Source organism: Ruditapes philippinarum, unplaced genomic scaffold (assembly GCF_026571515.1).
Source record: "Ruditapes philippinarum isolate M1 unplaced genomic scaffold, ASM2657151v2 ctg2529_1_1_1_1, whole genome shotgun sequence".
Lineage (NCBI taxonomy): Eukaryota > Metazoa > Mollusca > Bivalvia > Venerida > Veneridae > Ruditapes > Ruditapes philippinarum.
Window position 1 is genome coordinate 77,458 of NW_026865887.1, and position 12,525 is coordinate 89,982.

At 33.1% G+C, this 12,525-nt stretch overlaps 1 protein-coding gene across 1 annotated transcript; it reads left to right on the top strand.

The window, feature by feature from the left end:
* The first annotated feature begins 5,018 nt into the window (after positions 1-5,018).
* On the top strand, positions 5,019-12,306 carry LOC132730663 (uncharacterized). The gene is made up of 7 exons (XM_060716639.1): positions 5,019-5,155; positions 7,084-7,239; positions 9,187-9,402; positions 9,715-10,083; positions 10,401-10,526; positions 10,998-11,119; positions 11,582-12,306. The coding sequence occupies exons 1-7, from the start codon at positions 5,104-5,106 to the stop codon at positions 11,876-11,878; spliced, it is 1,338 nt and encodes a 445-aa protein (XP_060572622.1). The 5' UTR covers positions 5,019-5,103; the 3' UTR covers positions 11,879-12,306.
* The last annotated feature ends 219 nt before the right edge of the window (positions 12,307-12,525 follow it).

Consider the following 12,525-nt stretch of genomic DNA (forward strand, 5'->3'; position numbering starts at 1 on the left):
ATAACTCTGTCAAGGTTTTTGACAGAATTATGGCCCTTTTTTGACTTAGAAAGTGTATTGAGCTTGGTTAAGTTTTTTGTACCACCTCACTTTATTTCAAAACCATTGGAGGTATTGCTTTGAAACTGACCATACTTGTTTACCATCACGACCTTCATCAACAGACAAGAGGACATAACTCTGTCAAGGTTTTTGACAGAATTATGCCCCTTTTTGACTTAGAAAATACATTGAATATGGGTAAAATCCACTTATTGCCTTAACCCTTTGAGATATTGCTTTGAAACTTTTAATGCTATTTCACATCATTACCCCCATCTGTACGCAAGAGAAGGTAACTCTGTCAAGGATTTGTTTTAAAAATTAAGGCCTTTTATCGACTTAGAATCTTGGTTAAGTTTTTAGTACCAGTCCACTTTTTGACTGAACTGTTTGAGATATTAATTTGAAAGTTGGAATACTTGTTTACAATCATGATTCCCAAACATGTCCAGGAGAAGGTAATTCTGTCAAAGATTTTATTTGAATTATGGCCCTTAACTGTCAATGTTTTGTATTATAGGCAAGCACTAAAAAACTTAAAAAATCTAAAAAAATTCATTCCTATCCACTTGTTCACTTTACCATAAATTATGTCATATAAACATTGCTGTAATATTCAAGGGTATCAAACAACTAGTTCACTTTAAAAATACAGAGATTCTTGTATTGCCTTTTACTGCAAAAACTTTTTTTATTGGCAAGCAATAAAAAAGTCGAGTGCGCTGTCTTACGGACAGCTCTTGTAGTAATTGTTTTCTTTCTTTTACTAATCTCCAAATAGTTGAAGCAGTGTGCTGGTTGTCTGCCTCATGGAGCATAGGCTTGAGGCATCTCACTTGGGTCATTACCATGATACCTCATATGGCACCAGTACTGATCAGTTAAGATTGTTCAATATTCAAGCTTTAAAAAGTATGTTTAAATTAACAAGTTAATCAAGAGGAAAGAACACACCTCAAACATCAGGATGGTTTGTAAGAGGTTTAATCTAGGATCTGCTGGTTTTGGTCTTTCAAGACCTTCATCAGTATTTTTTAAGACAGAAGGATATTGTGTGTATTTCAGTATTACCTCTGTAACAGTGGAATCCTATTGAAGTGGTTTATTATTGAAGTCCTCAGTTTGTAAGATGGATATCAATTTGCTCTTGAAGTCCAAAATGTGTTAAAGTCACATACAATTTGAGAGAATTAACATTGCCCACATGTAACTGAAATAAGGTGTTCTTCATCTTGGCTTTACTTTCTGTATTTAGGACCATTAACTCCATAGTTTTCTCCCCTGATTATTAGCTCACCTGAGCTAGCTCAGGGTCGTGCGTCCACATTTGTTCGTTAACACTATAGTGGTCACATTTTTGCTTCAATCATCATCGAACTTTGTCAGGATGCTTATCTGGGTAATTGCTCAGATGAGTTCAAACATGGATCATCTCGGATGAAAAGCTAGGTCACAGGAGCTAAAAATAAATCTTGTTAACTCTCTAGTGGCTACTGTTGTTATCCAAATATCCATGAAATTGGTCTGACAGATTGTTTTGATGATATCTGGTTCAAGTTCTAATATGCGTCACCTGGGATCAAACCTAGGTCACACTGCCCAAATATGGAAAAAAAAACATTGTTAACACTCTAGTGGTCACATTTTTTACTCAATTGTCATCAGACTTCGTCAGGATGCTTGTCTAGGTCGTTGCACGTATTAGTTCGAACATTGGTCATTTTAGAAGAAAAACTAGGTCACAGGAGCCCAAAAAAAATCTTGTTAACACTCGAGTGGCTACTGTTTTGATCCAAATATCCTGGAAATTGGCCTGAAAGTTTTGTTTTGATGATTTCTAGGCCAAGTTTCAAAATGGGTCACCTGGGGTCAAAACCTAGGTCACACTGCCCAAATATGGAAACACCTTGTTAACATTCTAGAGGTATCATTTTTCAAAATTGGTCAGGATGCTTATCTAAGTAATTGCTCGGAAGAGTTCGGTTGGTTAGGTGAGCGATCTAGTGTCATCTTGGCCCTCTTGTTATTTTTTATGTAGGACTAATAATTCTATAGTATTCTTCACTAATTATAACTTTCTATCTCCAAAATTTTCCCCTAATTATTACTTTCTCTATAGGACCATTAAATTCATAGTTTTCTCCCTTGATTATTACTTTCTATATAGGATCATTAACGAACACCATAGTTTTTCTGCCGATTTATTTAATAATAAAGGCAAGCTTTATTAAATACCTTGCCTAAAATTTTGTGTTAATTGAGATGATGCCACAGGAGTTGGACTTTGTGACTCCTCCAGGTGCATAAGTGTCACCTAGACAGGAAAGTTCCGACGGGAAAGTCCTAGTATTTTCATCAGACAAGAAACTTAGAAAGAGAAATGCATATTTCAAACACATAACATTAATATATTTTGGTAGGCCATGGCAGCAAACGTATGGTGGTTTTGATTTTGGTAGAGAGTAAGGAATTCTATCACACGTGATTACAAAGTAATGACGTCTCTGTCTCTGTTGTGCGTCGGTAACAATAAGGCGTAAATTTGGTCAAATTGTTATGAAAGGTGGACGCCCGGTAGATAACTTATTAATAAACATCTTTAAAAGTTTTTATCCAATAAACGAATGATTTAAATATCGTTTTCATATAACTGAGGTTAATAATACGCAACTAATCTGGACATATGTTCCGTACATGAATTCACGATCATTTCAACTTCACGATTTCACAATTTTATCTTCACGAATTCAACTTCATGAATTCACGTTCTGAACATCACGATTTCGACTTCGTGAACTCACGATTTCAACTTCTTAAATGTAAAATCTTGAATCTGTGAAGATTCGTGAAATTCATGAAGTTGAAATCATAAATTCGTGAAGTTGAAATTGTGAAATTTGTGAAAGCCGTATAACGAAAACGTGAATTCACGAAGTTAAAATTGTGAATTAACGAAGATGAAATCGGGAGTTCATAAAGTTGAAAATGTCCCCACCGGTCTTTCGTAAAAATCCATTCAAATGTTTACTACTTCCCTTTTAAATGTTTTTCTCTCAAGTATATTTGTATCGCTTATCATTTATCACGCAAGAATACATTCATAGGGGAATTAATCGTATCAACATAGAAGAACTGCAAAACGTTTTGACTATTAAATATATTTATTTATAATTACAATTTATGTGTATCATAACAGACGAAAGTGTCGGGACAATTTGTCAAAATTCTTGTAATCAAAGGAGATAACCACGAAACCTGTCAGATTAAAAATGATGTCGATTCACAAGCATTTCTTTATTTTGTGTATTTAAAAGCCTATGTAATAATTAAGATAAGTAATTATTGATCAAACGTCCATTTAATATGACACGTAATTTTCGATACTTATTTTTGTATCAGATAAGCTTGAGTAATGGACGACCTCGTCTCACTAAAATGATTGATAGTGACACAGCCAAACAATTCTTCAATGGCAAGAAACTTGACTTACTTCATCGTCGGAACCCACGGTACTCATTCCGTATATACTACATTTAATGCATGTATACGGTAAATATCCTGGGCTTGCTTTGGCAGGTTGAATTGTAGTATCATCATCGTCATCGCCGTAATCATTATAATCATCTTCATCATCACCTTTTTCACCTTTGTCGCCATCATCATCATTATCATCATCATCATTATTATTTATTATATTATTATTAATTATTATTATTATTATTATTATTATTATTATTATTATTATTATTATTATAATTATTATTATTGTTATTATTATTTTTATTGTTATTATTATTATTATTATAAAATTATTATTATTAATATAATTATTATCATAATTATTATTATTATTATAAAATTATTATTATTATTATTATAAAATTATTATTATTATTATAATTATTATTATTATAAATTATTATTATAATTATTATTATTATTATTATCAAATGTATCCTAACTTTATATACGTGTATGATTATACTGTAAAGAATAAGAAGGAGTTGTTAATTGGATCTCAGTTAACAGACAGACTAGATCAGATACCAGATAACTGCTAGCTTGTGTTCGGTTAGACACCGTGTCTGCGATATCCTCCGACGCGTCGGGAACCAATACAGTAGGGTCCCTGTGCTGGAGTCGCGCAAGAAGTCTTTGGTGAAAGATATTGCTTCTGATAAAAAATACTCAATTCAAGACAAAAACTGGTTAAATACCGTCCCATGTGTAAAGCACATTACAAAGCAACGTCCGGTTAGCTAATTATAGGTATAGCGTTTGACTGTGAATCGGGCGATCCTGGTTCGATTCTCAGACGGTGCAGGTCGCTTTCATTACGATTGATCATGAAATCCTTTTAACAGTCGTTCGCACTGTATACGTTTGCTCTGGTATGTACAGAAGTTATCAGTTTCTTGCAACAAGTACTGGTAAACTGCTCGAAAGCCTGTCCGGGAACGATGCGGTGGTTTAACATAGCTCTGGTAAATTCAATGTGGCTTACTGACGTGATCCTGAAAGAAAACTACCAATACCGACACCAAGCACCATTAGTCTATCTATCTATCTATGAACATGTAGATATTATTGCTGGAGTTGTTTGAAATCGAACTTGTTTCATGATGATTTATATTCAGTCTATTTTACAGCGCCTGAAAAGGGGCCCTACTAGCAACCGCGGTTAACCCTGCATGTTCACAGTAATCATCCAATATCGTTGTCTTCCGTGTATATGTGGACCATTTTTTTCCGTGCTTCAATTTAATTGCTTATTTCAAAACCATATTTCATTTTGATTTGATAATAATCAATGTCAACAGCGGTTTTGATTGAATAAATGTTACATACTTTTTCAGTCCAAAGAATAGTCAATTATTGAAGAGAAAAAAACATGATCTTTTCATTAGATATTGTGTACCTATTGTAATTTAAATTGCCTCAAACTTTGCCTTTTTAAATATCTAATTGGAACAATTTAAAGGTGCATACGTATGAAAGCCACAAGTTTAAAAAAACTAGGCAAAAATACAAATGCCTGTTCCTCTTTAAATTACCGGTAATATGGAAATACATGGTGCACAAATCTTCGGATTTCTTTGTTTTATCGTAAAAGGTAAATTTGATAAATTCTGAAGACATTTAACACGTGTTTGTGAAAATATATTTTTTCACAGATTTTTGACAAAAATTGAAACTAAAAATATTAATGTAAGAATTATTTATAACTTTTTTATGTTCTATGAATTGAAGATATTTTTGGGAAAATATAATAATTCCAAAAAGCTATAAAATTATAAATTTATGTGTTTGTTTTGATTTCTTTCTTTCATTTTTCTTTCCTTCTTTTGTTTTGATTTCTTTCTTTCTTTCTTTCTTTCTTTATTTCTTTCTTTCTTTCTTAATAAGAATATTAATCCGTATCATTCAAAATCCACCGGTAAAATCATATACTAGTAATATCGACAAACTGTATTTAATTTTCAGTGTTTAATGCCATTTAAAAAAATCTCAGTGGTATTTAAAGGTAATTAATGCATAGAAGCGTGTAAATTGTTTTTCTTGTGAAAAAGCGGCATTTTGAAATTGTTGTTAATGTACAATGCATCTAAATTATTGGGATAACAATTTAATCAATAAATCAAAGTAATTGAAATAAGGTCTGACTAAAAACAAATAAAGTAACTGTAGTTCATTAAATTACGAAAAATGCACTATACATTATATAATGAAAAATGAAAACTCAATATATACAGTAGCATATACAAAAAAAATAAATACGTGTATTTAGATAACAAGTGACTTATGTACCTGTCCAGTAATAAGTTACTGGCGAATGAAACACGAACCATTTGGTCGCGGCACAAACTTCTGACCCATTAAATTGTATAATTTAATTAATTACTACCATGCACCTTTTATCTATCTTTAACATATTTAGTCAATCACTTGATGTTGGTAAAGAAGTTCGCGACGTCTTTTATGATATGAGCCGCGTCACGACAAAGCCAACGCAATGCGTTTGCGACCAGCATGAATCCACACCAGCCTGCGACCCCGCGAAGTCTTATCAGGATCCATGCTGTTCGCTTACCAACTCTATTACAAGTAGAAAAACTGATAGCGAACAGCATGGATCATGATCAGACTGCGCGGATGCGCAGGCTGGTCTGGATCCATGCTGGTCGCAAACCCATTATGTTGGTTTTGTCGTGACGCGGCTCATATTTCTGTTGCCTTTTATTGAGTATTAGAAGTCACAACGCACAAACATGTTACTTTCATAAATGACGGCACTTGAAATCATCATATTGATACTATCAAAGTAAAAGCATGGCAACGAAGCAACGTTATGAGAAAATTAAAATTGATACAAATCTCTAGAAATCATACCCCCGAACTTGAATTTGAGAAAATACAGCTTGAAGCGTGCAGAATTATCACTTGGGCCACTAAACAGGTCTCTTAACAGTTACAGAAACTTGACTGGAACCGCTAATTAAAAATCAGGAGAAGAAACCATAGACTAGTTAACATTATTTAACAAGATGGAAAACAACCTAACTTTGTCGTATCAATCAAACTTAGATCCTGATAATGTCGGCGATATTAGTACATATAATCTTTGCAAATGTGTCAACTCTAGAATTATACTTTGCAACATCCAACTTTATTCAAATTAATTTCTTCCACTTACTGTTTTAAATGGAACCAACTGTCAAATTATTACAGAAATTATTCATTATAAATGTAAAATACAATGTACATGTAAATTCAAATTCACAACAGATCCCGAAATAATATTATATTGGTTCGAAACTGACCAAAATATCTCACACACCACTGTACTTCTATAAAGGAACATTTATTTTCAAAAAAATAATGTTATAGACAGGCCTCTCTGTGAATGCGGGGAAAATCAAGACTCTCTAAGTGTCCACGCTTTAATGCACAACCTGCCGAACGTCTTGACAATTTACGAAATGCTACAAATAAAAAGTACAATGTTTACATTTATAAATATATTTGTCTTCCTATGTACAGTGTACGGACAGCAGACGGACTGCGCGTGCTACGGAAATGACATCACGATTGATTCCCTTATGCCTAACTGCTCTTCCTCTGATGGTATTATCGTCATAGATTCTATCTACAGAGCGGCAAAACCTCTTACCCTCGGGTGTTCAAACCCAGTTTCAGGTGAGCATACTTTCAAATGTTTCATTTACCTATTAATTATGATAATTGAAGAAGTCTATTACATTTGTATATAAGTATCAAGGTGTAATGTTCTAACATAAAACTTTTTGCGGATGACACGAGTTTGTATATAATCGTAGATAACCCACTTACTGCAGCAACCAGTCTTAACACAGACTTAGATCGGATACATTCTTGGGCCAATACTTGGCTTGTTTCTTTTAAACCAGAAAAAAACAAAAACAATAACTTTTTGAAGGAAATTATCTAAACCGTCTCATCCTACACTTAGTCATAACTCTATACCAATATCTCAGGTCACATCACATAAACATCTTGGTGTTACTTTATCTCATGATGCCCGTTGGAAAACACATATTCATCTATTACTTGATAAGGCCTGGAAAAGAATCGGGCTACTCAGAAGTTTTATTTTTTTATCACGAATAAGTTTAGAACGCATGTATTATTCATTCGTCCGCCCACTTCTTGAATATGCTGATGTAGTCTGGGATAACTTAACTGACGAACTAAATAAGGAAATAGAATCCGTTCAAAATGATGCAGCTAGAATAGTCGCAGGCGCTACCAAACTGTGTAATATTAACAAACTCATCAGTGAACTTTGGTGGGAATCGTTAGAAAATAGAAGACATAAACACAAATTAATCTTATTGTATAAAATGAAAAACCATGTATCACCTTCTTACCTTTAAATCTTCTAACTCCCACCCAACAAAGTACATATAACCTTAGACATATTGACGATTTAACTCCAGTTCCAACCAGAACACATTTATACTCAAAATCATTTCTACCTTCTACTATTCGCACCTGGAATTCTCTTCCTGAAACTATTCGATCTAGTCCAACTTTAAACATATTCAAGTCCAAAATAACCCCGAATATCAAAAGACCACCGTCTTCATACTATAATACAGGCACACGTAAAGATCAAATCCTTCACACAAGATTAAGATAAGGATGTAGTTCATTGAATGAGGATCTGTTCAGAAGGTATATTGTGGAAAGTGCAACATGCACATGCGGAATGAGAGAAACTGTATCTCATTTCTTATTGCAATGTACCAAATACAGAAATATACGCGAAAGGTTTCTCACTTATTTAAATTGTCCGGCTACAGTAAATAATCTTCTTTACGGCAGCGAACATCTCTCTTCTGATGAAAACAAAACCCTCTTTCAGAATGTCCAAAAATTCATTACACAATCGAAGCGCTTTTTGTAAGAATTACTATCAGTGTGAATAAATTTGGTCTTTCCGTACGCTCATATTTCCTTAATGTTAATCTTGATTATTAAACTCCGATATATTCAATCATACCTTTCTTTTAAATTCTTCCTTTCTTTTAGCATTTCACCATAATTTACCTTAGTTTCTCTATAGTGATAATTCAACAATCAATTATTCTCTTATTTTCTGTTGTACATTCAAAGAGCTTACATCTAACCGCAACATTTTTGTATCTTTATCTTGAAAATTACTTTTACTGGAAAGAAATTGATATAAGTATTGCTTTACTTGTTTTCCAATCCAGTCTAAATTACATTGTTGTGCAATGTTTGTAAATGTCATTTATGTACAATTTATTGAATAAATAAAGTTTAAACTAAGGTGTTATGGCCATCAGAATTATATAGTATTTTTCTTTTTTTATTCTACATACTTAATGGTAGCATATTCATTTTATTTTCACATATACCGTTGAATTATATGTAAGATCTACTTACCATACATTTTGGTGATGTTGAATGGCATTATATTCTAAATATTCAATATTAAATGGTGTTGTGATTTGTACATCCGAAGATGTTGTATTTTAGAAATGCGCAAATGAACATGCATGTGCATAAATGGTACTTTGTTTTAAGCATTGTTGTTTTTTTATTGGATTTACTTGCCCCTCGGTACTTACCATTTTACAGCTGGTACAAGAGACGAAGCCACTTGTTGTACTTATGATAGTGCCGCTGATTGTCGGATAGACCTTACATCTTCTGATATACCTAACGTCTACTCAGACTGTACAGGGGTCGCCACCTGCTCCAAACAAGTCACGTGGCAAGGATCGGCACCGGATTGCAATGCTACCTACATGACCCAGACTAACTACATGTGTATGGATTACACTTGTTTTCCAAGTAAGACAAAAAGAAAACTGAACACGTCCTTTTGATCGAGACCAGACTATTTTATAAATAAATGTATAATTATTTACTGCTGTGCAGTCATATTATACTCGTCATCCCCAAGTATAATAAATTCAACATTCTTACATAGCACTCCATTAATAAATGCACATTCGTAACGATTAATATGATGATATATCCCTTGTAAATTTGTTATTTTATTTTTTAATATTTAGAACTCAATTATGCCATTTAAAATATAAAACTTTTGCCGTATATTTTATATTTTGAGTGCCGCTTAAATGTAAATCCTTCTTTTTGCAGAATCAGATTTTTTGGAGTTTTGTGATACTTCCGGGGCGAACGTTCAAACCACACCATCGTACTTTTTTAACGATGGCTATTCCTCTGGTATTTCACATGTCAATTGTTGCGCATGCGTGATAACAGCTTCCGATGCGTCTGCAACAATCGGACTTGACGTCATAGATCTAAATCTTTATGATTCCACCGCAACCTGTCTTCAGACCGTATTTGTGACAGACAGTTCTGGAGTTTCAAGCTTTAACTGTTCACAAAATAACGACTACGTTATAAAAAGGTTGTTCACGTCAACCGGAAACACTCTGACCGTCACTCTGAAGTCGGAAGCAGCAGCTGTTGGTAACGGCAAGGCGTGGTTTAGAGCTTCCGGTATGACAATTCTCTTAGTTGGCAATCTCATTAATATACCATCTGATTTTAATGAGATTGCTTAGTTGGAAAAGCTTGAAGGTGAAATAGCAGAACATTTAAAACTTTTCTGTAAATAATGTATATCTTTAGCTAATGCACTTTTTTGATTGTTTGTTCTGTTTGTTTTTTTTTGTTTTGTTCTTGTTGCTGTTGTTCATGTTTTAAGTGTACTATTGGATAGTCTAAATGATAATGCTCATTTAAATGTTAATGACACTACAAATGGCAAACAAATCTCCATTAAATTGCATATATATTACTTTCATGAAATGAAGCATCAAGTGGCGGATTAACTACTTCCTGTAGCTCTGTTGCTCAGTGCCCGGATGAAACAACAACAACACCTGCTACAGGACAAGAATCCGGAAATAATACATCAAGCACGTCAGACAGTTCTGCTGGTAAGTGATTTCAGCTCATGTTTAGTAATATTCTTTCGTTTTTGTCTTTCTTTAATATGTACGAACTTCGTCTTTTCCTTTAATAAAATAAGCTATTTAATTTAAGGACGTTTTCGGGAGTTTTCATATAGACATGTAGGCAAAGTTAAAACTGTTCAATAGAATTTCTTTAAACTTGGCATGTTGTTAGAATATGATATGTCTATATGAAAACTCCCGAAATCGTCTTTAATACTAGCGGCACACGTGTAAAAGGCTAAAATGAAGCTTGTTATGAATGTAAAATGTATATCCTATTCAGTAGATGTGTCGGTTAAATTGCATAACTATATGACCTTTTGGAGTTCTTACTAATTGCCTACATGTAGCAAAATTTGATATTGAAAGTTTCTGTGATTTCAACATTTAAAATCATTCTTAAAGAGAAAAAAAAAACATAATTCTCCAATCAGATAAATGTATTCTTTCCAGACACTGGGATATTTGGTCTGTCTTTGTTGATATCTGCAATCATTATCGCAGCCTCGTTATTGCTGATACTCTGCACGTGTATTGTGTTTTGTGTAATGTGCTACAAGTTCGGGAAGTCAAAGGTATGAATCACATTACATTATTTTTGCATTCTACAGAGTGAAATAAAACTAGTTTTATATGCAAAATTTGCATTTCATTTACATCCAATGGTGAAGACAATATTAACTTTGGCTCGTGAAATGAACGATAATTTACAAAATTACAATTCACCCTATATATAGTTCATACTTGTCTATAATGTTTGAGATTGTATGTAGATCTGCAGATCTACTCTAATTGATTGTGTTATAATGAAGATTAGCCATGTTCAATGGTTGTTTAATACTGATCTAACGTACACAAGAAGTCTTAGAAAACATAGTAAATTTTGTATTAGCGGTTTAAAATGATGATATTCTTGGTAAATAGCTTCAAGTTAATATTTTATAATTGTTAAAACAGACTTAAAATACTTGCAATTTTTTGGAAAAGTTTATCAAATGTGGCTTTGATTTTGTATATAAAATTTGGCTTACTTTCAGTCATTTAAAGTAACTCAAGTTAGATCCAAAGACACCGGAGAGGCACTTTCAAACAACAAGAATCGCTCGCGTATTTCACAATCGAATAGCAGCACTCAATCTGGAGTTAGAAGTTCGCGGCCAAATGTACAGTCTTTACGCTCAGACAACCGTATCCCTCGAGGTCAACAAAACAGTTTGGTATCAACAAATACATTTTCCACGGGAATTAATGCTCAAAGACCTTCCGAAAACTGGTCGAATAGAAACCAACACTTCCAGCGCACAAGTTTAACAAGAGTTGAAAGTCCATGGTGACACTACTTCCAGTACTGGACCCTTCAACCACTCTTAATGTTTTATACTTACACTTTAAAAGATATGTTTGTAGAAACAGGACATTGTTATAGTTATTTGAGAACTACAAGTGCCAAGAAATTCATCCATTGAAAAGCTTTTTAGATACATATTTATAGTTTTCTAAATTTGGAATTAGTAAACTTTGCCCCTTAAAATTATTTTGCCCTCGTATATAGCTATAGTATTGTAAATTTATGTAAATAACCGATTTTTGTTTAAAGCTATATTGTAACTTTTATCTTATAACCAGAATTTTATTCTTTATTGCCTATGTTGCATTTTCTAAATCTAAAGCAGCATGCCTCCACATTCGTGACAATTTTTCATGTTAATTTTGAAAATGTATTTAAAAATAAAATATTGTGAAGTGATCAAGAAAAGTTATTTACACAGTGCAATTGGCACTTGCAATCTACGTACATTACCAAAAAGTTTAGAATATGCAAAAATATCCCTGCAAAAAGTAATTAATCGCACGTAACATGTATATTATTTCTTAAATCTTCTTTATTTTTCTTAAAATCTTAGTGCGTTTTTCTCCTGTTCGATTTTTTGGAATATATTGGACGAAATACTTCAATACTTCAATCGTCTAGAAGTGACAA